General features: G+C 69.2%; 2 protein-coding genes across 3 annotated transcripts; one reads left to right on the top strand and one right to left on the bottom strand.

The window, feature by feature from the left end:
• Window positions 1–2,150: 2,150 nt before the first annotated feature.
• SPAG8 (sperm associated antigen 8) lies at window positions 2,151–7,929 on the top strand. The gene is made up of 7 exons (XM_068927167.1): window positions 2,151–2,260; window positions 2,857–3,241; window positions 6,342–6,516; window positions 6,616–6,661; window positions 7,262–7,376; window positions 7,581–7,643; window positions 7,734–7,929. The coding sequence occupies exons 1-7, from the start codon at window positions 2,220–2,222 to the stop codon at window positions 7,827–7,829; spliced, it is 921 nt and encodes a 306-aa protein (XP_068783268.1). The 5' UTR covers window positions 2,151–2,219; the 3' UTR covers window positions 7,830–7,929.
• Window positions 7,930–8,754: 825 nt separating this feature from the next.
• On the bottom strand, window positions 8,755–22,732 carry LOC104145797 (atrial natriuretic peptide receptor 2). Of its 2 annotated transcripts, XM_068928482.1 has the most exons (23): window positions 22,650–22,732; window positions 21,953–22,466; window positions 15,366–15,565; window positions 15,148–15,261; window positions 14,779–14,914; window positions 14,560–14,654; window positions 14,266–14,395; window positions 13,962–14,046; window positions 13,677–13,797; window positions 13,369–13,443; window positions 13,044–13,121; window positions 12,766–12,870; window positions 12,348–12,419; window positions 12,075–12,234; window positions 11,794–11,949; window positions 11,533–11,701; window positions 11,199–11,345; window positions 10,834–10,957; window positions 10,633–10,701; window positions 10,300–10,474; window positions 9,997–10,095; window positions 9,787–9,878; window positions 8,755–9,505 (listed from the first exon to the last, which is right to left on the bottom strand). In XM_068928482.1, the coding sequence occupies exons 1-23, from the start codon at window positions 22,674–22,676 to the stop codon at window positions 9,443–9,445; spliced, it is 3,006 nt and encodes a 1,001-aa protein (XP_068784583.1). In that variant the 5' UTR covers window positions 22,677–22,732; the 3' UTR covers window positions 8,755–9,442. The 2 variants fall into 2 exon arrangements, with proteins under 2 accessions (XP_068784583.1, XP_068784582.1); XM_068928481.1 differs by having other exon boundaries at window positions 21,953–22,676.
• Window positions 22,733–23,968: the final 1,236 nt, after the last annotated feature.

Here is a 23,968-nt window from a genome sequence, read left to right as displayed (position 1 = left end):
GCCGCCCCACAGCCGTCCCGTTGGGGTGCCGACCCCCAGGCTGCTGCCCCACGGCCGTCCCGTTGGGGTGCCGACCCCTGGGCTGCCGCCCCATGGCCATCCCGTTGGGGTGCCAACTGCTGGACTGCTGCCCCACGGCCGTCCCGTTGGGGTGCCGACCCCCGGGCTGCCGCCCCATGGCCATCCCGTTGGGGTGCCAACTGCCGGACTGCTGCCCCACGGCCGTCCCGTTGGGGAGCTGACCCCCGGGCTGCCGCCCCATGGCCATCCCGTTGGGGTGCCAACTGCTGGACTGCTGCCCCACGGCCGTCCCATTGGGGTGCCGACCCCCGGGGTGCCGCCCCATGGCCATCCTGTTGGGGTGCCAACTGCCGGACTGCTGCCCCACGGCCGTCCCGTTGGGGAGCTGACCCCCGGGCTGCCGCCCCATGGCCATCCCGTTGGGGTGCCAACTGCTGGACTGCTGCCCCACGGCCGTCCCATTGAGGTACCAACATCCAGGCTGCCGCCCCACGGCCGTCCCGTTGGGGTGCCGACCCCCGGGCTGCCGCCCCATGGCCATCCCGTTGGGGTGCCAACTGCCGGACTGCTGCCCCATGGCTGTCCCGTTGGGGTGCCGACCCCCGGGCTGCTGCCCCATGGCCGTCCCGTTGGGGTGCCGACCCCCGGGCTGCCGCCCCATGGCCATCCCGTTGGGGTGCCAACTGCCGGACTGCTGCCCCACGGCCGTCCCGTTGGGGTGCCAACCCCCGGGCTGCTGCCCCATGGCCATCCTGTTGGGGTGCCAACTGCCGGACTGCTGCCCCACGGCCGTCCCGTTGGGGTGCCAACCCCCGGGCTGCTGCCCCATGGCCATCCTGTTGGGGTGCCAACTGCCGGACTGCTGCCCCATGGCCGTCCCGTTGGGGTGCCGACCCCCGGGCTGCCGCCCCACGGCCGTCCCGTTGGGGTCCTGACCCCCGGGCCGCCAGCCCCTGGACCGCCACCTCCAAGGGCTCCTTTCCGGCAGCGGGTGCCGGCTCGGCCCGGGGCTGACGCGCCGCGTCTGCCTGGCGCCCGGCGGCGGGAGCCATCGCCGCCGGGGGCCTCCGGCTAGCCGAGGGCAGGCCGCTTCCCCGGCTCGCGGCACCCCGGCCCCAGCCAGGAAAAACAGAGGCCCCCGCCGGCCTCGCGCGCGGCGCACACCGCAGAGCGCTGCAATAACAGCAGTCGCCTCCGCGCTCTCTCAAAGGGCCCTTCTTCTCCCCGGCGGCCGGCAAGGACGGACGGACGGACGGAGGCCGCAGCCGCCCGGCCCGGCAGAACCGTGGCCGCGACCTCCCGCCGGCCCCCGCGGGGCCCCCGCACGCTCGGAGCCACCACCCCCCCCCGCGGCCCAAGCCGACTGCTTTCGGGGAGGGGGGTCTCTGGGGAGGCCGGGGCGGCGCGCGAGCGGCGGTGGAGCCAAGCCTCGGCCCCGCGCACCCGGCGGGGCCCCGCGGCGCCCGGGGAACCCCTGCGGCGCGGGCCGGGCGCCGGGCTGAAGGCGCCGCTTGTTGTTATAAATATCGCCCGCGGCCTCGTCGGCCCTGCGGGCGCTGGCCGGGCCCCAGGGCTCCTCCCCGGCCCTGGCCCCGGCGGCCATTGGCTCCGAGGGCCCGGGGCCAGGCCCCTCTTCCTGGCCTGGGGCGAGGGGCAGGGGCGAGCGGCCACCCCTGGGGGCTGGGGCCGGCCAGGGCCCCCCTGCTGCCCCCCAGCCTGGCCCTTGGCCCCATCCTGCCCCCCCGGCCTGGCCCTCGGCCCCTTTCTGCCCCTTTCTGCCCCTGGCCCCGCCCCTTTCTGCCCCTGGCCCCGCCCCTTTGCCCCTTTCTGCCCCCGGCCCCGCCCCTTTGCCCCTTTCTGCCCCTGGCCCCGCCCCTTTGCCCCTTTCTGCCCTTGGCCCCGCCCCCTTGCCTCTCCTGCCCTGCCCCTTTGCCCTGCCCCTATCCCCGCCCCCTCGCCCTTTAGCCCCGCCCCCTGCCGCAGCAGCCTAGTGCCAGGGCTTAGTGGGCGGGGACAGGGTGGACCCGCGTCCCCTCCCGCCACGAGGCTCTCCGCCAATGGGAGGAGCGGCCGCGCTCGGCCCCGCCAATGAGCTTACAGAGTTGTGGGGGGGGCGGGTCCGGGGCGGAGGGTGTTTACCGTCTCCATGGAGACGGAGCGGGGAAGAGGCAGGAAGGAGGGGAGCAGGGGGTCCCGCCATGGAGCCGGGAGCGCGGCGGGGGCCCGAGACCCCCCGAGGGTGGGGCAGGGCCTGGAGGGGGCATTTGGGGGGGGCAGGGCCCGGGGGCCTGTTTAGGGGGCGGGGCAATGGGGGGACACTTAGGGGTCAGGGCCCAGGGAGGCTTTAGGGGTGCGGGGCCTTGGGGGCATTTGGGGGACGGGCCCTTGCGGGGGGGAACTGAGGGGGAAGAGCTCTGGGGGTGCATTAGGGGCGGCACGGCCTTGCGGCGGCATCAGGGGACAGGGCCGGGGTCATTAGCAGATGTGCGAGCCAGAGGGGGACCTTGGGGGGACATTGCCTGGGCCGGGGTGTTGGGAGGATTGTGCCTGGGGGGACCTTGGGGGGCAGAGCCCAGCATGGGGAAGGGTCTGGGGTGGGAGGAGGTTGGGGAGGGGAGTGCGGAGGGGAAGATCCCTCCGGAGCGGAGGCGCAGCAGCAGGCACTGCTTTCTGCATCCCAAGAGGGAAAGGAGTCCCTTGCCCCCCAGCCCAGAGAGGGACCTCGGCGCGTCCGGGAGGGTCTGAGGTGCGAGCAGAGCGGGGCAGGGGTGACACCGCAGGGGAGCTGCGTCCCAGCGCCTCGCCTCAGTGACCGCCTCTTGTCCCCATGCACAGGGTGGCTCTGACAGGCCGTGTGCCTGTCCCGCACCCCGGGGAGAGGCTGCTGAGCACCGTCTGCACCCCCAGCAAAGTGCCTGGGCCCGAGGGACCCAAGGAGAAGCCCTCGTGCAACGGGAAGACGCTCGCGGCCGCAGCCGAGACACCCAGCGAGGCCCTGCCGGCGCTGACTGCCGGAGCTGGTGCGCTGCCACCCCCTGAGGTCGGGAAGGAGCCCCTTGGGGTCGCGCTGCCGCCCTGCCATGGAAAGGCAGGGCCCTGCATCGGAGAGCTGCCCCCGAGCCCCGGGCAGATGCTGCCCGTCCCTGCACAGGCGCCCACGGAGCAGCCGAGCCAGCCCGCGCCCCGGGGAAGTTGCTTGATCCACAACTGGCAGGAGGAGGTAATTCCCCAACACTGGCTTGGAGGTGCTATGCGTAGCAGTGCGAAATGTTTCTCGAAGACAGCTCTGGCAGTCTGCCACGTTCCTACCCCCTTGCCGCGAAGCCCCTGCTCGTATGTTAGATGAAACGCTATGGTCTGCACGCTGGCCCAGGTCAGCCTTGCTTACCGTGTGCTTCCTGCCTCGCTGGAGCTGAGGAGGTCCCCTCCATGCTCTGTCAGTCTGTACTGAGGCCTCTCTGTCCATTGCCCGCCCCCAATCCTGCCATGGGGTGCCCTGGCCCCCCATCTTGCTAGCGGAGGCCTGCCGTTGTGTTTTGCGCTTTCTCTCGTGCTCACAGGCTGCAGCTGGGGCAAGGGAAGGCCCTGGGAATGCACTGTTGCCAGCACCCTCGGTCTTAGCCTACACCAGGGCACGGCCTGTCAGCACCCCCGGATGAGCTCTCTCTCTTTAAATAGCTGTCCTTGACCAAGCCTGAGCTCCCTGGATGACCTTGAGATCTGCAGGATAGAAATGGGATGAAATTCAATAGTGCAAAATGCACTGGCATGCACTTAGGGACCAAGAGCTGTAACCTGGAGCTCGTTGTTTCGGAAGAGAGGGTTGAGTGTTGCGGTCGATCATGGAGTAGTGACAAGCTGACAAAATGGGAAGCCGTAGTGACAGCAGGGACTGAGGCGATGCAAGGAAGTGTCAGGCCAGGCATTTTCCAGCAGAGCTAGGAAAGTATTTGTGCCACGGAGCAGGGCTCTAGTGAGGGTGTTGCTGAAAAAGCAAGCGCAAGTCGGTAGCCCCTGGTGAGGCGAGCAGGACTGAGGGGGGCAACGAAGGCAGAGAGGAGGATCCCCGATCCCTTCGCTGAGCCCGACTGCTGCATCCAAATGCCCTGGGGAGCTCAGAGGGCTGTGCAGACCAGAGGACACTGCTGGATGAAGAGTAGGTGGACCAAAAGTGGCCATCTAGGACAAAATTAGACTAATAGAGTTGGCAGAGCTCTCTAAATAGCATCTTTGTCCTTGGCCCAGGCAGCAGGAGCTCTGCCCAGCCATTCCTGACACGTTTAGCCTGCATGTAAAGTTGTGGGGTGGAGGGTGCAGCCCTCCCCAGGTAACCTTCCCGCTGAGCACCCGTGCTTCAACTCTTTCCTGTGAAATGTCCCCTGAAGCCTGGCCTGCTTCTCCCTCAGCACAGGCTGAACCTACAGCTTTTCGTCCTGGCTGTGCAGTCAGGAGATGCCTTTATTCCCTTCCCTATTTTGCACATAGAGACCCTTCCCACATCTAACCTCACTCTACTTTGAACCTGAACCTCTTCATTCCTTCCCAGAGGTTGCGTTATTCGTATTTTTGCACTCTGCGTGCTTCACCTTTGGCCAATGTCTATCTTAAAGTGCTGTGGCCTGACCTGGGCACAGAATCACAGCTGAGACTTCCTCAGGACTCTGCACCACATGTGCTGCCGTGACAGCCCTGCCCTGATGCTTTCTAGCGTCAGTCTCATCCCCGGACCTTTTCCTGCAGAGCTGAAAGAGCTGACTTTTCTCACTCCTAGATTTCTGCAGCTGGTAAATGTAGCAGGCAGTTTTCCACCAAGAAAGCAGTGATGGTCAGCAGCGGAGACGGGGTTCCCGTGTGTAGGGGCTAATTTCCCTTACACTCAGTGTCTGCCCACAGTGAATGTCCCAGTTATGCAGAGGGCCTTGTCCCTCAGGATATTTACCCAGTGCATCAACAACTGGCATCCTTACAAGTCTCCTCGCCAGCTCTTCTCCAACTTCTCCCTGCATCGTTGCTGCTGATCAGTGTCCGCTTTACAAAGACCGTGGCTGCCTCAGGCCCAGGTCTCCCCTAACCCGGCCTCTTTCTGATGGAGCTGGTGCCAGAGCAGAACTGGAGTTGCTCATATTTGGTCTGAAGTGGCTGAATAATCAAGAGGCCAGTGCACACGCAGCGCCCAAAAGCGAGGAGGGTGCCTGCTGGGGGAGAGCCCGTGTGGGGCACATTGCTGGCCCTGCTCCACGTGCAGCGCAGAGCGGAGCTGCTTGTCCGATATGCGCTGGGCTGGCGGCACAAGCGTGGGCCACTGGCTGAAGTGTGTGCAGAGGGATGAGTGTCTCCTGGGGCAACTGGGCTCCCTGTGCAATAGTTTGCATGGGGAACTGGATGCATCCCAGGGCAGCCACCCAAAGGCCGTGGGTGCGTTGCATTGTGTGCCCTGGCAGCCCGACAGCTGGCGATGACCATGTGGTGACTCCGCATGACAGGGCAATGGGGATGCCCTCTTGCTGTGCCAGCTGCCCTGGCAGGGGCAGGTTGGGCCGGGGGTTGCTGCCAAGCTGTGTTGAGGCTCAGAGAGCCTCCTGGTTTGCTTTAATGCCGTAGCAGTGCTTGCCCAGCTGTAAGGCCAGCTGGGACGGCTGTGCAGGGCTGTTTTCCACGCAGGCTGAGCACCTGTTGCCTCCTTCAGCTTTTCCTGGTGGGGGTCTTGGTAGCTCTACAGGGATGTCTGACCCTGGGCAGGCAGAGAGAGGCTCAGCCCTACCCAGGCTGCAGGTGTCTCCTTTGCAGCTTTCCTGGTGAGCAGAGCTTACGGGAAGGACCCTCTCCTTTTTGCAGAACGAGCCTCAGCATCTGGGGCTCCTCCTCAGCAAGGTGCCCTGGAGCACCTTGTTTTAGGGAGCTGCTCATCGTACTGGGCTTTGGCACCCAGCTGGATGTTGCGCCTTGATGCCAGGGTCCTGGGGGAGACACGCCACAGCCCAAAATGAGGGTACTGTCACCGCATCATGGTGGTGACTGCATGGTGTGGGCATGACCCTGTGCTGTGGTAGTTGTGTGGACGGGCAATGCTTGGGGCAAACATGGGGTTGGTGTGGCCTTGGGTATGTGATGGTGCCCACACCACAAGGAGTCATCACGTTTAAGACGTGGCGCAACTCAGCAGGAGGGGAGCGTTGCCTGTGGGGACCTGGGCCCACCTCCTGCCTCTCTGCTCAGAGCTACATGGGACTGTCAAAAGCTTAAAAGCCTGGAGCAAACACAGGGCAAAGACTGCGCTTGCCTCCTGCCCCCTCCCCACAGCCCCTGTAGTCTGTTCCCAGAGAGCCACGAATGACCTGGACCGTGTGCCAATGCCGGAGCTGGGCAGAGAGGCGTTCTTCTACCGGCACGGCCACCACGGGCTGCTCACCCGCCAGCTCCTCTCCCAGCTGGCTGACAGCACCACCATGAAGGACGCCTACCGCCAGCCCTGGAGGACTGCGCTCCCGGCACGAGGTGAGGCAGAGCCCTGCTGCGCCGTGGCCCTCCATGGGGGCGGTGAGCATGGGGGGCCTTGGCTGCCCCGGGGGCTGACGGTGCCTGCTTCCCCCGCAGGGCAGCGGGAAGCCATGCTGGAGGTCATGCTGCACCAGAAATACAGGCAAGTCTGCGCTTCCTCGGGACAGCCACCGTCAGGCCTCACCGTCACTGCTTGCTGGGCTCCAGCTGCGGGTGGGAGGCAGGTTCCCCAGTGCAGCAGCCTGCCTCGGTGGTCCTGGAGGGACCTTGGCAGAGTTAAGACCTGGCTCAGCAGAGCTATGATCTGGGCCTGGGGTGTTTTCTGCTGCTTTCCATCCCTGCGAGAGTATGAGTCGGTCAGCTGGGCCTGGGCTGACCAGCTCCTCCTCCCCGGCCAGCTGATCTGCGGGAGCACAGCTGGGGTGAGGAAGCAAAGGGACGAAGAGGATCCGGAGCTTGCTCTTGAGGTGTGAGCTGAGCTGGCAGGAGGTGAGGAAGGGCTGGGGATGATGCTCTGGCATCAGCTTTTCCTGAGCGCGAGGTGGTCCCCTAGTCCCAGAGGCATTTAATTCACCCGGACTGCGCCAGCCAGCCCTCCTCTTCTCCTAGCCGGCTGCTCTGGGCCTCAGGCCTGGAGCAATACCCTGGAGGGAGGGCTGTGTATATCCGAAGGCACCGAGGCCGAGTGGTGCTGGGGGCCCTGTCCAGCTCTTGCCTCCAAGCCTCAGAGCTCTCCCTGCAGGAAGGAGATGCTGGAGGAGATCTGTCCGCCCCCTGCTCCCATGGAGTCCATCTCCACCACGCACCAGGACTACCGTGCAGAGGGCTTTCAGCCTGCACCGCTGCCTGCCACCCAGGTATGGCTCACCCCGAGTGAGGGCGCCCTCCCAGCTCGTGGCAGCGCCCAGGCCACCCACAGCTCATGACGGCTGTCTTGCCCAGCACTGGGAACAGCCAGGGGACTTTGGGAGCCCCAGGCCTGCCAGAGCCCCTCAGAGCACGGAGCGGCAGCTGGATGTCCTTCTCCCTGCTCACGGGCTCTGCACCTCTTCCACCCACAGCCCCACGACTGCTACACGGAGCAGCCCCACAGCTACTGGCTGGAGCAAGCCCACCGCGTGCCCGTAAGCACCCCGCCGCCCTGCCCTGCCCAGCGCCCTCCGCGCTGGCTCTGCGCTGCTCACGGTGACCCTCTCCGATTCCTCCCCCTCCAGGGTGTCACCAGCATCTGCACCACGGACACCCCCTTTCGGAGGAACGCGGCCTTCTCCACCCCCATCACGGAGTACCTGGGCCAGCCCGTGCCCTGACGCCCTACAGAGCTGCCCCAGCCTCTAGCCTGGCCGAGCAATAAAGAGCAGGAGGTAGTGGCTTCCTTGCACCGCTGGAGGGTGAGGGCCTGACTCTGTCCTCCTGGGCATATGTGTGTGTACCTGCCGCCCCAGGCACCCTTCCCAGGCTAGGCCAGGTGCTGCCCCACGTCCAGAGCGCCTCATTTCCCATAGCTTCTCAGAGGGGCCCAGCCTGCCCTCCTGGCATGGGGCACCCTCCAGCCCCTCGGTGACTCACTGCCAGGAGCACAGCCCCGCTGCAGACCCCGCCAGCCCGGCCCAAGCCCAATGTCCCCCACGGCAGGGCCCCGGTGCTCCCTCCTTCGTGCGGGGCAGACCCGCCTTGGGCCCTCTCTGCCCGAGAGGACGAGTCCCGGCGTGGCCCTGTCCCCTGGGACGCGTCCTCTCGCGGTGCCCAGGTGACGCGTGGCCCGGTGCCCAGGTGACGCGTGGCCCCCAGGCGCAGCTCCGGCCCCGGGCAGCACCCGGCCGCTGCTCTCCGGGCACAGGTGGGTTCCAGTAAGCGGCTGCCGCGCAGCCAGAGCATGAGCTCACAGGAACGCGCTGCAGCCCTCGCGCCAAAGCAAACCCCGCAGCGGCGAGGCCTTCCCAGAACTGCCCTGAACCCTCTCCAGCAGACGCAGCGCGGCAGCCTCCCTGCCGCGGCTCGGGAAGGCCGGCGCGGGGCGGCTCGCTGCACTCGCCTAGCGCCAGCCCCCCGGGGCCAGCCCCCGGCCCCGCCGGGGAGGCTCTGTCCTCGAACAGCCCAGGGGCCGCTGTCCCCAGCCTCGGCTGAGCTTGCGGTGGGGGGTCAGCTCTCAAAACCCACCCCCAGTTTTGCAGCCTGGGCGGGGGGGGGGTCGCGGCTTGGGGGTCGGAGCGAAGCACAGGCTGGAGGCAGAGGTGTTTGGGGAAATCTGTATTTCAACAAAATAGTTTGCGCTATCTGACTGCTATATTTACACCTGGTGGGAGGGGGTATTTACACGACCCGGTGGGGCTATATACAGGGGAGCGGGAGGCAGGTGAGACGGGCAGGGGGTGTGGGGAGGAGCAGCGGCACTTCACATAGTCGGCTGTGCTCCAGCTGAGGGGCCAGTCCTGGCAGGAGCCCCCGTCTTTCCCCCACCCCAGGGAGGGGTGACAAGGTCAGCCAGGGCCCGAATACTGAAGACAGAAGGCAAAATGCCCTGTGGGGCAGCCAGGCCCCAGGTAGTGGGCTCAGAGCCAGCTGAGCCGTGGGGGAGCGGACGCAGGAGGGTCCAGGACCTGAGAGGGTTGGGGGACACGGAGCCGGGATCGGGGCTGGTTCCTCCCCTCCGCGGGGCAGCGGGACCCCGGGGGGGAGGTGGGCTTTGCTGGTGCCTGTGGGTGGGGGGCAGGCGGTGCTGTCACTGTGGGGCCTCGCGTGCCCGAGCCCTGCTCCAGGAGGCCGAAGCCGGGAGCTGCAGGGGCCGAGGTGGCCCCGGCCACCCCAGTCTGTGGCATGGCCCAGGGGCGTGCAGGGCCAGGCGGCGCCGGGAAGCGTGGCTGGAGGCAGAGCGCGGCGTCCCGGTGCGGCGCGGGGCTCCACAGCGGTGGCGCAGCTGGGCTCAGATGACTTTGGGGTCTTTCCTCTCACCCAGCAGCCAGTACGTCCGCATTTTGCCCTTGCCCTGGGGGCAGAGGGAAGCATTCAGAGCCATGACTGGGTCAGCACCGGAGCCAGACCTTCCTGAGCCCATGGCCTGGCTGCGGTGCGGACCCCGTCCAGCCCTCGTGCAGGTGAGCTGGTGCCACCCACTGCCCTCTCAGATGCGACCTTGCAGACTACCAGATCGCCTAGGATCTGCCAAGGGGCACGGGGCCCCCAGTACCATACCACACCACTCAGTCCAGAGCACCTGGCTGGGGTCCTCCACCAGGCCCCCTGCCCACCACCCAATGCTGGCCTCACCTTCATCTCCACATCTCCACGCAGCTCCAGCTCAAAACAGCCAAACTCATCCAGGACTTCCTTGGTGGTGGACGAGACATGGATCTTCAGGGCTGGGGTGCACAGGGAGGGAAAAGAGACATTGCTGGGGCCTGGGACGGGGGTGCCACCTGCAGCTATGAACCCTGGAGAAGCCAGCAGCCCGTGGCTGGCCCCGGCCTCGGGACTCACCCTGGCCATTGGACTCCATGCGGGAGGCTGTGTTCACCGTGTCTCCAAACAGGCAGTAGCGGGGCATCTTTAGACCAACAACGCCAGCACAGACAGGGCCTATAGGCACAGAGATGTGGTGACCTGCTGCAGGATGGGTGAGCGTCTCCCAGCTGCAGTCCCAGCTGAGTGCCTCTCCAAGGATCCTTGAGCATGGCACCTATGTCACCCACGGGGTGACAGCAGCCCTCACACCCCTGTGCCCTCTGGCATCTCTCAGCTTGGGGCTCACCGGTGTGGACCGGCTCACACGCGTGGGCTCACCGGTGTGGATGCCGATACGCAGGTGGAGCTGGTCGTTGGGCCGGTGCCGGATCTTGAAGGTTTTGACGGCCTCGAGCAGGGCCAGGGCCATGCGGACGATCTCGTGGGCGTGCAGTTTCCCGTTGCGCACCGGCAGCCCCGACACCACCATGTAGGCGTCCCCGATGGTCTCCACCTGCGGCAGCGGGGGTTAGGGGAAGCAGCGTGCCCTGCGCCGCCCTGGCAGCACCCGCCTCGTCGGGGTCCCCCGTCCCCTGCCCGCAGCCCCCTCCTCGTGCCCCCCCCAGCCAGCGCCTTGCTGGGGTGGGGGCTGCGCGCACTCGCGTCCCCCACCTTGTACACGTCGAAGTTGTCAATGATGGCGTCGAAGCAGGTGTAGAGATCGTTCAGCAGCGTCACAACCTGGAAGGAGCGAGGGCGAGCGTGGGGCCGCGAGCGGGCACGTCCCTCTGAGCTGCCCCGAGCTGCCGGCGGCACGGGCCCGAGCCCGGGGCTGCCAAGCTCTCCCGCCGCCCCGCGGGGCCCTGCTCTCACCTGCATGGGGGTGCTCTCAGCCGAGAGGGCGGTGAAGCCCACAATGTCGCTGAAGTAGATGGTGACGCTGTCGAAAGCCTCGGCCCGCACCGTCTCCCCGCGCTTCAGCTGCTCCGCCACCGAGCTGGGGAGGGAAGGAGGCACGGTGGGTGCCACGGGGCCTGGCGCGACCGCGGGGAGGATCGCTTGCTCCCTCCCCGAAGCCCGGCACCCCGCTCCAGGCTCCCTGCCCTCTCCACCCCTTTCCCCGGCACAGGCCCGCAGGGCCAGGATGGGGACCCTGCGCTTGCCCGGCGGCGGGTGCAAGCAGGCACCCGTCTCCGGAGCGCCGTGCGCGCCCGTCTCGCCCGCGCGCCCGTCCTCACTGGGGCAGGATCTGATAGAGCAGGTTCTCAGCCTTGCGCTTCTCCTCCAGGTAGGCCTGCGTCCGCTCCTCCACCAGCTTCTCCAGGTTGTTGGCGTACTGCTCCATGCGCGACAGCAGGTTGTCCAGGATGCTGGTGCTGCCCTCCCTGCAGGGACACCGGCGCCTGGGAAGCCGGGGGCCGCGACGCGCCCTCGCTCCCAACGGGGTGAGGTGCCCCCAGGGCACCTGGGGACCCAGCTGTCCTCCCAGAGCCACCAGGTCCTGCTGTCTGCAAGGGCTAGGGCTGCTCTCAGCCCCTCCAGCACCCGCGGCCACCCCCCACCAGCACCCACTTGTTGAATCTGCGGATGAAGATCTTGATCTGGCCGAAGTCGGGGCGCTCGGCCGGCTCCTGCGCCCAGCAGCGCTCCATGAGCACCGCCAGCTCCTCGCTGTGCACCCCGATGTCGAGGGAGGGGCGGAAGTACGGCTTCTGGCTGTTGCGCACCTTCTGCACGATCTCTGCCGGGGCGGGGGGACGCGGCGTCAGGGCGCCAGCTCGCCGGGGGCACCGGGCGAGCACCGGCAAACGCCCCCCCCCCCACCGCCTTCACCTTTGGGGCTCAAGTCCATGCCCTCGATGTAGAAGGGGCCGTTGCGCAGGGCGATCTCCTGCACGATGATGCCGAAGCTGTACACGTCGGCCTTCTGCATGCCCTGCGGGGGCAGCTGGCCCTTCTGCAGCAGCTCCGGCGCCGTCCACAGCTTCTCTGGCAGGACACAGCCACGGGGCGGTGAGGCAGGGCCACCCCATCCCACCCCCGCGGGGACCGGGCCGGGACCGCTCCGGCGCCTGTGCCCCAGCAGCCGGGGGACGGCACGGCACGGCACTCACTGGCGTAGAGGGCGTGCGTGTCCTCGCCGTCGCAGGACGAGCGGAAGCTGGCCAGCCCGTAGTCGGTGATCTTCAGCACGAAGCGGCTGTCCACCACGCAGTTGGATGACTTGAGGCTGCCGTGGTGCCCGATGATGCTGTTGTGCAGGAAGGCCATTCCCTGTGCCGGACAGACAGACGGACGCTGCAAAGCTGGCACCTCTGAGCAGAGCCCCGGTACCCCCCCGGCACCCCGTCCCACAGCCCCACAGCCCAGCGCCCTCATACAGGTACCTTGACGATGTCATTGATGAGCGAGTAGCGAAACATCCAGTCCAGGTTGATGCTCTCGTTCTCCAGGACGTCCTGGGGGAGCAGGCTGGACGTGAGCAGGGTCCCGCCAAGCGCTGCCGGGCAGCAGCACCGAGCGCCTGGCCTCGCAGGGAGCCGAGCCACGGGGCTCGCCCGGGGTGGCCCAGCGGCACCGACCCCGTCCCGTCCGCGTGCCTCTGCCCCGCCGGCACCCCGTTCACATGGCTGCTCCCCTACCGCCAAGTCTCGCGGGGCTCGCACAGCCACCGGGCGTTCACAGCCCTGTCCTCAGTGCAACCAGGTCACTAGCCGTCAGGGCACAGCGCTGAGAAACCCCCGCCCCGGACCCCTCCGGACATGGGGTGCAGCCGGGCTGGGTGTCACCTCCCGGCCCCTCTACCTGCAGGCTGCCCCGCGGGCAGTACTCGGTCACGATGCAGATGTTGGGGGGGTCGATGCACGCCCCGATGAAGCGCGTCAGGTGGTTGAACTGGATGTCCCGCATCTAGAGCCGGAAGCAGAGCCGAGACCATGCCGAGATCAGGCGGGACACGCTGCTGCTCGCGCCCCGGCACCCACAGACCAGCCTGGCCCTGTGTCCCCCAGCCCCCCCGCCAGCAGGACCAGCCGCCGTGCCCCCAAGCAGGGTGCCCCCCGCCGCCCGGACCCCACACCTACGTGCTTCAGCTCGAAGAGCACCTGCCGCGTCAGCTCGATGCGCTTCTTGTTGACGTGTTTGATGGCCACCACGTTGCCCTGGGGCGGAGGAGAGGTCAGTGCCGCGCGGGGAGGGAAAGGGGCACAGGGCGGCCGCGCGGCGGGGGGACAGCCGGGCACGGATAACGCTGTAACGGGGGCCACGGCGGAGGCGGCACGTGGCGGGGAGCAAGGTGCCAGCACGCAGCCGAGGGGGACGCCGGAGGGCGCGGGGACGCCGCACGGCCGCGGGCTGCAGGGCTCGGCAGGCGGCGAGGCGGCCGCTCTCGCCGCCGGCCGGACTGACCTTGAAATGGCCGGTGTTGGCGAAGATCTGGAACTTGCCGTGGGTGGTCATCAGGGAGCCGTAGCTGGAGCCGCGCTGGGAGGGAAGGAGAGGGTTAGGGACGAGGGCTGCGGGGCAGGGACAGCCGGCGGCAGCGGGGCGCGCAGGGGACGGCGCAGAACGGGGCTCGGCAGGGCCAGGGTCCGTGGGGCTACATGCTCTATAGGGAGGGCGAAGTCTACGGGAGGAGGTGGGATGCTCTGCCAGGGACGCGGCTCTCTAGGGGCCGGAGAGGCGCGCAGCGGCAGGGCGAGGCGCGACGCTCTCACCAGGGACAGCGTGAGCCGGCTGCCCGCTCTCTTGTGGTACCGCTCGGCGCTCCCGAAGTGCAGCTCGTCCCAGCGGATCCGCCACAGCATACTGGCCAGCTCCTTCTCCAGCATCAGCTTCCTGGGGAGCACGGCGGGGTCAGGCACCCGTGGCCCTGCCCGGGGTCGCCCAGCGGGGCAGGACCGGTCCCTCACCCTGCCCAGCACCCTGGCTGCCCGGCCTGCCCCCCACCGACTCGAGGGGCGCCCGGGGCCAAGGCAGAGGCTCCCCGGTCCCCGACTGACCTGAAGATGAGGAAGCTGGAGATGCCGAACATGACGAAGGTGAGGCCGGCGCCCAAAGCCACGATGGCCAGCATGGAGAGGGGGGCTGCAGGGAGCAGGGGGCGTTAGCACAGCCTGGCTTCCCCCCCACCGCAGAGCCCCCGGACCCTGCGGTGGGCACCGGCCAGGCCAGCGCCCAGGGGAAACCGCCCCAAAGCCTGGGAGAGCCCGGCTGGAGCTCCCACTGACGAAGGGCGCTGGGGACCAAGGGATGGGGGAAGCCGGGATGTCGGTGCTTGGGGGCTAGCTGCCCCACTACACTCACTTTTATCGCAGGAGGGGTCATCCACGTCGAAAACGCAGGGCGGGTTGTCCAGGGGGGGTGCCCCCTTCACCCAGTGGATGGGCTCCAGCCAGTGGATCTGCTTCTCCGCACCTGAGTAGTGTCCCACCACCTACGGGGAGAGAGCGCTGAGCCTGCGGACCCCCACCAGCCCCAGGGCCCTCCAACTCGCCCTGGAGCTCCCCACTCACAGCGCTCCGAGCATCCCTTCCCCAGACCCGGCTGCGGGCACGCTCCCCGCTGCCCCGGCTCCGCAGGGCCAGCACCAGCCCCCACCTCGTACTGCCCGCTCTCGGGATCGCCCATGGCCCAAAGGTTGAAGTCCGTGTCCCGGTCGTTGTTGCTGTCCATGCTCACCAGCCCCGTCACCCCTGCAGGAGAAGCGAGACCCAGGTGGGAGAGGGACCATGTTCAGCTCCCACCACGGGTGCCAGCTCCACTGCGTCGGCCCAGCCAGGCCACCGGCCTCAACTCCCACCCCGACCCCACCGTTACCCTGGAACTTGCGGTCCCGCATTTTCTGGATGATGCGGGTGATGTTTTTCTTGGAGCCGCCCTCCCGCAGCGTCTCGTTCAGCACCATGGCGTACAGCAGCACCCCGTCGTAGAAACAGCCTGCCACCAGGTTCATCTGTCGGGGAGAGACGTCAGCGTCCCCAGCCCTATGACCCCAGACATCGGGGCCGTACACCCACCCACAGCCCCATAACCCCAAGCACCAAGGCCATACACACAGCCTCCGGAGACGGCACCTCTGGCATTGCACGCGGTCATGTCCCACCTTCTGCACACTGGGGACATGCCACAGTCCCGGTCAGACCAGTCCTCACCTCCTGGCATGCAGACCCACGGGGCCCCACTTACCAGGGAGTAGTTGAGCTGCACCCCAAAATTCTCCTTGGCTCGCAGGATGAGCTGGGTTTGGAAGTGCTGGTACTCGGGGTTTTGGGGCTCGTGGTAGGTGATCACCAGCACCGTCTGCAAGCAAGCACAGCACCGCGGCTGTTCACGCAGGTCCGGCAGCGCTGCCCCGGGCCCCGGCCCCGGCCCCGGCCGCAGGCAAGGGACGCCGCGCCGCTCACCTGGAAGGCCTCGCGCAGCCCCGAGTCCTGGCCCTGGCCCTGCTGCCAGGGCTTGAGGGCGTCACGGGCAGAGTCTCCCCGCAGGCTCTCCCCGAAGACGTCCACGTAGAAGAAGACATAGTCGCCGTTGGTGAGGTTCTCGCGCTGCGCCCGCTGCATGATCCGCCGCAGCATCTCCAGCGGGCCGCAGAGGTAAACCACTGCGGGAGAGAGGGGGCGTCAGGGGGGCACGCCGGCACCCGCTGCCGCCCGCCCCGGCCACCAGCGCCTCCTCGGGCACCCAGGACACCCCTGCCACGCGCACAGCAGGCTCCTTTCTCTCAGGGGGACGGGGCAGAGCAAATTCCCCTCCCGGAGAGGGGAAGACGGAGCAGGCGGACGGGGAAGATCTCAGCTCACCATCTTTTAATGCCCACATGCCCATACCCTCACGGCCGGAGAGCCCAGCCAGCCCCCTCCACGGCCCTCATTTGCCCTGTCCCGCTCCTGCCGCCTTGGACACCTTGGGTTAGAGGGTCAGAACGGACAAAAAGGCAACCCTTGCTCCGAAATATGGCACAGGCACCCCGTGCATCCCCACGCACAACAGCCTGGCATCAGTCACCCCACGCACAGCGCTCCGGCACCCCCCCACCGCGCCGGCACACAACCCCAGCACAGACGGGTCCTGCCCAAACAGACGCCAGGCACCCTCAGAAACAGCAGCCCCACACAGCCCTTACGCAGCCCCACTGAAATGGGTCTTGCCCAGGCTGATCCCCCCCCACCCCGACACCGACCCCGCGCGCAGGCACCCCGCCGCCGTGCCCGGGAAGGGAGGTGACAACCAAGGACCACCTCCATGGGATGCTGCCCGTCCCCCCCAGCCCCTGACGGAGCAGCCGGGAGCCCGCTGGCCCGGCATCCCCGCTCGAGGGGCTCCACCAGCCCCGGCCAGGGGAAAACAGGTCCCGAAAGGCCCGGGGGCCGTGCCCCGGAGGACGGCAGCCTTTGCCCAGAGGACGCTGGGGAATCCAGACTCGGGAAGGGACAAAAACATGTTTGGGTTTGCGGTCGTGCGGCAGGAATGTGCAGGTTCCCGGATTCCAGCACCTTCGGCGGCTGCGGCATTAATTGGAAACAGAGCATCTGCTGGTGTGGCGCACGCGGCAAGGGGGTGCCCGGGCCCCGGCCCGCCGCCCCGGCTGCCCCCAGCCCAGCGCCGGGGCTCTGCCGGCCCCGCAGGGACACCCGGCCCGGGCACCGCGACGGGGGCTGCACGGGGCCGGCCGAGAGCGCCGCGGGCGGCGGGGAGGGCCGCCACGCGGGCTGCGCCTGAGACCGTCTGAAACCCCCCCGAGCAGGGGCCCTCTTCGCCCTCGGAGGGCCAGAGCAGAGGCTCCTGCCACCGCCTCCTCCCTCCCCCCGGAAAACCAGGGCCCCCGCTCCAGCCAGGCTGGCTGGGAACCCGGGATTGAGCAACGTGGGAGGAGGAGGCGGCGGGCGCCGGAGGAATGTCACGCTCAGACGCTGGCCCCGGCGCGCAGCCCTCCCGCGCGGGCTCAGCGCCGTGCCAGGGCCCCGGCCGGATTCGGAGCCCAGGGAAGGACGGGGCGAGCAAGGAAGCCCCGGGCCAGGGTCCCTGCGCCAGGAGAGCCCCCCTGCTGCGCGCGGGCGCGGGGCCAGGCAGGCAGCGGGATCCGCAGGGGCTCCCGACAGCCTCGACTCTCAGCGCAGCAAGGCAGCCCGGGCTGGGAGAAGAAACCCCGCAGAGCCACCCTGCGAACCGGAAAGCCGCAGAGATGCCGGGAGCTGCTTCTGGGCGGGGGGCAGAGGCTCAACGGCAGGGGACACAGGGGAACAAGGTGACAAACGTGCCGCACGCCGGCCAACACAAACATCCCTCTGCCATCGCGGCTGAGGCCGGTACCCGGCGGCAACGTGTCGCTGCACAGCCGGAGGCGGCTCCCGCCCGTCCTCCGGGAACCTCTGCTCTCCTCGCGAGAGATTCACAGCCGGGCACCCCAGCACCCTGCCGCCGCGACGTCCACGCTCCTTCCGCCCCGCCATCGTCCTCGCTCCCCGCTCGGCGCCGGCGGCCCAAGCTGAGCAAGGCAGGCACGAGCAGAAGCCTGTTTCAGATTTCCTAAGGGGTCAGAAATGGTTTCGCCCCGAATGCTGCACCTCCTTCCGTAAGCACTGTCTCTGCCCGCCCCGCGGAGCTGTGCGGGTCTGGCGCAGAGAAACCCACCAGCTCCCACTCCCCAAACCGCTCCGCCACTTCGGGCAGCTCAGCACCTCGGCAGCGGCGGCGACGCGGGAGCTACGCAGAGGCCGCGAGCCCCGCGCGCGGACCTGACCTATGACCGAGCCCAGCCCGGAGCAGGCGCCAGGCTGGGGGACGCTGCTAAAAAGCAGCATGAAGCTCGCGGCGAGAGGCACCGAATGGGCTGGGGAGCAACAACAGCTGGTGGCAGATGGCGGGACACCCGGCGCAGCAGGCTCCGACGCCAGCAGCAAAACCCAGCCTAGTCAAAGGCCACGGAGAGCGGGAGGAGGAACGGCGCCTCGACAGCTCCCCGGGGGCAGTTACAAGAGCCGGGCAGGGCAGGGTCAGCCTTGGCGGCTCTCCGTGACGCAGGCGGCCGCCGGCACGCCGCGTGCCTGCTGACGGCCGCCCGCAGGTCGGCTCCCCGGGTCCGACGGGGGGCTGCAAACGCAGCCAAAGCCTTGCAGGGGAGCCTCAGCCCGGCGGGGCTGGCAGCATCACGGGGGATACCGGGCGCGGGGGGCCTGGCTGGCCCGTCTGGCACCCAGGAGGTGCAGGCAGCGCAGAGCCCCCCGGCGCCGACCCACGGGGTATCCGTGAGGCAGGAGGGCAGAGCGCGGCGCGGACGGGGCGGCGGGATGCCGTCCGCTCTCCAGCGCCAGGGAAGGAAACCCGAAACTGAGGGCAAAGGGAAACCTCCCCGCACATCCCTGTTTCGTGCAGCAGGGCCAGCGCGGGACGCCCCGGGGCGCACAGGCCTGCTCGGAGGAGCGCTGCCAACGCACAGCCCCCAAAGCGGGGCTGAGACCACCGCCCCAGTCGAGCGCCCTTCCCCTTCCCGCGGATATTGTGCGCATGAGGAGGGCCAAATCCACTCTCCTCCTGGCAGCAGCACCCCCCCGTTTCCCCAGGCACAGGACCTGTGCTGCGCAGGCAGATGCCCCGGTAATTCCCTCAACCTCAGCTCTAATTATATCAGTGCTTTTGTGAGCTGCAGGAGAGACGAGGGCCCCTGCACGTCGCCCAGGGCCCGCGAGGGGGGCAACGGGAAGCACAAGGCGCTAGCATGCAGGACGGGGCAGGGGCTCGCCTGCCCTGCTCTTTCCAAACTGTGGAGCTCCCTCAACCCCCCGCGCTCACTCTTGAGAGCTGCAAACATTGAGGATCGGGAGCTTCAGGAGCTGACGAGGGGGACAGGGAAGTGGCTTTCCCCAGCGAAGTTTTCCTTCACCAAACTCATGCCCATCACCTGGGAGAAGGGAGCCGAAGCCAGAACAAACGACGTGGTCTCGTTGCAGGACGTAGCCCCAGACACGCGCTGCAACTGCAGCTCCTGCTTCCCTCCCCAGCTCTCTCCCTGCCTGACACCCCACACGTGCCCCAGCGCCGCGTCCCTACGCACACAGGGCTGCCAGCACACCCACACCCCTGCTGCGGTGCCGAAACGCCGAGCCGGACAGCCAGGGCTCTAGCAGGTCCCGCCACCGGCGCCCCACGGCGTACCCGCGTGCTGGGGCAATGCAGCTCACGCAGGGGTCCCCACACGCTCCGGTGGCCCCGCAGCCACGCGCTCCCGAGGACCAGCCATCCCCACCGCAGTGCGCAGACAACGGGCATCTGCCCTAGGACAGCCTGGCAGACGGCTCCCGCTCCCTGCCCCACACCTCCAAGCTTGGGGGACCACCAGGGCCACGGCGATGTCGGCACTGCCGGCCCGAACATCCTGTCCGCACACCCGGTCTCCAGACGTCCAGCCCCCCATCCTGCCCCCCCAGCGCCTGGCTGCAGCCAAAGAGCCCCAGCTTCCCTGCAGGCCAGCCGGCGGGCCCACGCGCTGCCCCGCGTCTCTGCCCACGCCTGGCCCCCTCTTCCCGGCCCTCGTCTCCTGCCTGCATCACGAGGGGTCGATTCACATCGAGGTGATTTATGGCACCAAGCCGGAAACGGTGATTGGAATCACTGATTTTGGCCTTTTTCTGTGCGCGGTTCTTTGCCCCCCCGTCCCACGTAGAGCTCCAAGCCCCACGGCAGCACCGCCGGCGCAGCGAGCCTCCATGCCCACCGCTCGGCCAAGCAAATTGCAGGGGTGGGCACAAGCCCACCCTCGGCTCCTTTGACTCATCATGGGATGCCCAACCTCACCGATCCGGCGCCGTCAGCCTCCTCGCCAGCACAGCCCTACGCACCTGGGCCAGCCCAGCAAACCGTGCCTTCGGCCCCTGGGAGCCCAGCACGCGGCCGAGCACGGCCCGGTCCCCCCGTAAGCCGGCAGCTTGGCCCAACAGAGCCAGGAGTAGCGTTCCCTCAGCCAAATTTCCCACTGTCCAGTCTGGCTCCACTTGCCCAGGCTTGACGTCCTTCTTAATGACACAGCATCTTAGGATCCATTAAGAAACAATGCCGAGCAGTTGTCTCCAGGATCAATAAACCCTGCTCATCAATAATGAAACAGCATCAGGCCGCCCTTGGTCTCCAGCTGCCTCCGTAATCCAGTCCATTTCCTCCTGCTCCCAATATAGCAGCTCTCCCGGGGCGCTCTCAGCGCGCCAAATTGATTTATCCCTCCATCAGCAGGGTGGGGCCGTCCCAAAGCCCCGTCCCAGGGGTCCAGCCCAGCCCTCTCATCTGTCAGCATCGCTCAGGCGGGTGGGTGCTTCTCCGGGATGGGGCGGCAGCTGCCCCTCCCGGGTCCCCCGCCGCAGCCAGGGACCGGCACGACCCAAGGGCACCCATGGGCCAAGCCGGGGGCTCCCTGCGGGCCGGCACCTCGGAGCCTCGCTGCTCCTGAGCGAGCAACCTCAGCCAGGACCATCCTGCAGCCGCGTCCACGCTGTCCCACTCAGCCGCCACGCGGGGCGGCCGCGTCCAAACTGCCCTCGGGGACGGCCCCAATCCAGCTAACACGGGCTGTGCCTGGGCTGGCTCGGCAGAGGGCAGGATGTGCCAGGACCGTGCTCGCAGGGTCCCCCAAGTGTCCCTGGCCCTGCTCTCCCTCCTGGCGTAGCCCAACGCGTCTGGCAGTGCCCACCGGGGCGAGGGCTCCGGCGCAGGGTGGCGGGGCTGGGGACAGGGAGCGCGCGGCCCCCGCTGCCCGGGAGCCCCCGCCTGCACTGGGCTGGTCTCGAGGCCCTGGAGCTGCCTTGTCCCCTGCTGGGCCACCCTCCCCGAGCAGGGTCCCGCTGCACCCAGCTCCCACTATGCCTACCTTCGCCCCTCTCTGTACACCACCTAGGTCCCACTTTGCCCCCTTGCTGTGCCCCACACAGGTCCCACAGTCTCCCGGCCACTCACTGTGCCCCTTGCAAGTCCCACGGCTTCCCTGTCCCCTCGCCGTGCCCCACGCAGGTCCCACTGCGCCCCGGCCTCTTGCCGTTCCCTTCTGCAGGGCTTTGCTCCTTCCCCTCCCTAAGCCCCCCGAATGGGTCCCTTTACCCCCCACCCCGCGACCTGCCCCATGCACGGTCCCCTTGTGCCCCTCTTTGCGCCCAGCCCCGCACAGGGTCCCTGCGCGCTCCCCCCGCTTTGCACACTACCCCCCGCACGGTCCCTGTGCGCCCCCCCGCCTTGCACGCTGCCCCCCGCACGGTTCCCTGTGCGCCCCCCCGCCTTGCACGCTGCCCCCCGCACGGTCCCCGTGCGCCCCCCCGCCTTGCACACTGCCCCCCGCACGGTCCCTGTGCGCCCCCCCGCCTTGCACGCTGCCCCCCGCACGGTCCCTGTGCACCCCCCCGCCTTGCACACTGCCCCCCGCACGGTCCCTGTGCGCCCCCCCGCCTTGCACACTGCCCCCCGCACGGTCCCTGTGCGCCCCCCCGCCTTGCACGCTGCCCCCCACACGGTCCCCGTGCACCCCCCCGCCTTGCACGCTGCCCCCCACACGGTCCCCGTGCACCCCCCCTGCCTTGCACGCTGCCCCCCACACGGTCCCCGTGCACCCCCCCGCCTTGCACGCTGCCCCCCCGCACGGTTCCCTGTGCACCCCCCCGCCTTGCACGCTGCCCCCCGCACGGTCCCTGTGCACCCCCCCGCCTTGCACGCTGCCCCCCACACAGTCCCCGTGCGCCCCCCCTGCCTTGCGCGCTGCGCCCCGCACGTCCCCATGCGCCCCCCCGCCTTGCACCCAGCCTCACGCACGGTCCCCGCGCGCCCCCCTCTTCTGCGCGCTGCCCCGTGCAGGGTCCCCGCGCGCCCCCCCTTTTGCGCGCTGCCGCGCGGGCGGCCCCCGCGCGCCTCCCCGCCTTGCGCCCAGGCCCCGCGCACGGTCCCCGCGCGCCTCCCCGCCTTGCGCGCTGCCCCGCGCGCGCCCCCCGCTCCCCGCGCAGCGCGCCCCGCTCCGCACCGCGCCCGTTGGCCTTGATGAAGTGGACGGCGGCGTCGGGGCCGCCCTCGTCGGGCGAGTAGATGTGGTAGCGCAGGGTGATGTTGCTGGCCTCCTGCAGCTCCTGGTAGACGCCCTCGATGGTGAAGTAGTAGGGCCGGTCGTCGGTCCGGCGGTCGGCGTAGAGGAGCGCGGCGCGGGCGCTCCAGTTGAAGTGGGCGTGCAGGTGGGCCACGAAGGCGCCCAGCTTGGGGGCCGAGGGCCCGGTGCGCACCGTCGTGCTGTAGAGCTTCCGCTTCTGGCTGAAGCCCGCGGCCACGGCGCCGGCGGTGATGAGCGGCAGCCGCCAGTGCGAGGCGAACCGCCCCACCGTGGCGGCGGGGTAGACGCAGCCCGGCCCGAAGAGCACGTCGGGGTCGTGGTAGAGCTTGAGGTCCACGGCCTTGAGCGGCGCCACGTACTCGGAGCAGGCGCCCTCCAGCTCCGAGCTCATGAACTCGACGCGCACCGAGAAGGGCCGCGGCAGCAGCGGCGGCTCGCCCCGCTCCAGCGCCTCCAGGGCCAGGCTCAGCGCCGGCCCCACGCGCGGCCAAGCCCACGCGTAGCTGAGGTTGCGCTCCGGCAGCACCACGGCCACCGTCAGATTGGCGCCCGCCCCGTCGGGGGCCGCCGCCCGCCGCCCGCCGCCGCCGCCGCCCGCCGCCGCCAGCAGCGCCGCCAGCACCAGCGGCAGCCGCGGAGCCATGGGCCGCGCTGGCTCCTGCGCCCCGGCCGCCGCCCGCGGCTCCCTGCGCCGCGCCCGCGCCCGCGCCCGCCCCGCCGCCGGCGCCTCCCCCCGGGCGGGACCGCACCGGCCGCCGCCGGGGGCAGCGCCCCCTGCCGCCGCCGCCGCTCGCGGCCCGCCGCCCCCCGCCCCGGGCACCGGCCACCGGGTACCGGCCACCGGCCACCGCGCCCGCCGTCGGGGCGGCCGCGCGCTCCCAGTGCGCCCGGGCGGCGGGGGCCCGGGCGGCGCCCGCGGGGTGCGCGGGGGCCCTGGGGAGGGTGTCCCCACCAAGAGGGGGGTGGGCTAAGGGTGCTATGGGGCCCTGGGGAGGGTGTCCCCACCGAGGGGGTGGGCTAAGGGTGCTATGGGGCCCTGGGGAGGGTGTCCCCACCGAGGGGGTGGGCTAAGGGTGCTATGGGACCCTGGGGAGGGTGTCCCCACCGAGGGGGGTGGGCTAAGGGTGCTATGGGGCCCTGGGGAGGGTGTCCCCACCGAGGGGGTGGGCTAAGGGTGCTATGGGGCCCTGGGGAGGGTGTCCCCACCGAGGGGGTGGGCTAAGGGTGCTATGGGGCCCTGGGGAGGGTGTCCCCACCGAGGGGGGTGGGCTAAGGGTGCTATGGGGCCCTGGGGAGGGTGTCCCCACCGAGGGGGTGGGCTAAGGGTGCTATGGGGCCCTGGGGAGGGTGTCCCCACTGAGGGGGTGGGCTAAGGGTGCTATGGGGCCCTGGGGAGGGTGTCCCCACCGAGGGGGTGGGCTAAGGGTGCTATGGGGCCCTGGGGAGGGTGTCCCCACCGAGAGGGTGGGCTGGGGGCACTGTGGGACCCTGGGGAGGGTGTCCCCACCGAGGGGGTGGGCTGAGGGCGCTGTGGGACACTGGGGAGGGTGTCCCCACCGAGGGGGTGGGCTAAGGGTGCTATGGGGCCCTGGGGAGGGTGTCCCCACCAAGAGGGGGGTGGGCTAAGGGTGCTATGGGGCCCTGGGGAGGGTGTCCCCACCGAGGGGGTGGGCTAAGAGTGCTATGGGGCCCTGGAGAGGATGTCCCCACCGAGGGGGTGGGCTGGGGGTGCTATGGGACCCTGGGGAGGGTGTCCCCACCGAGGGGGTGGGGTGGGGGCACTGTGGGACCCTGGAGAGGGTGTCCCCACCGAGGGGGTGGGCTAAGGGTGCTATGGGACCCTGGAGAGGGTGTCCCCACCGAGGGGGTGGGCTAAGGGTGCTATGGGGCCCTGGGGAGGGTGTCCCCACCGAGGGGGGTGGGCTAAAGGTGCTA

The sequence above is a fragment of the Struthio camelus genome, chromosome Z (genome assembly GCF_040807025.1).
Source record: "Struthio camelus isolate bStrCam1 chromosome Z, bStrCam1.hap1, whole genome shotgun sequence".
NCBI classification, from domain to species: domain Eukaryota; kingdom Metazoa; phylum Chordata; class Aves; order Struthioniformes; family Struthionidae; genus Struthio; species Struthio camelus.
This window is presented reverse-complemented; position numbering and strand designations above follow the sequence as displayed.

Coding starts and splice junctions, on each gene's coding strand:
- SPAG8 (XM_068927167.1), top strand. CDS start 2,220: ATGGAGCCGGGAGCGCGGCGGGGGCCCGAGACCCCCCGAGG. Junction 2,261..2,856: donor GGGCCCGAGACCCCCCGAGG/GTGGGGCAGGGC, acceptor CCCCATGCACAG/GGTGGCTCTGACAGGCCGTG. Junction 6,662..7,261: donor ATGCTGCACCAGAAATACAG/GCAAGTCTGCGC, acceptor CTCTCCCTGCAG/GAAGGAGATGCTGGAGGAGA.
- LOC104145797 (XM_068928481.1), bottom strand. CDS start 22,676: ATGGCTCCGCGGCTGCCGCTGGTGCTGGCGGCGCTGCTGGCGGCGGCG. Junction 14,655..14,778: donor GCGGGACCGCAAGTTCCAGG/GTAACGGTGGGG, acceptor CTTCTCCTGCAG/GGGTGACGGGGCTGGTGAGC. Junction 13,798..13,961: donor TCCAGCTTCCTCATCTTCAG/GTCAGTCGGGGA, acceptor CGTGCTCCCCAG/GAAGCTGATGCTGGAGAAGG.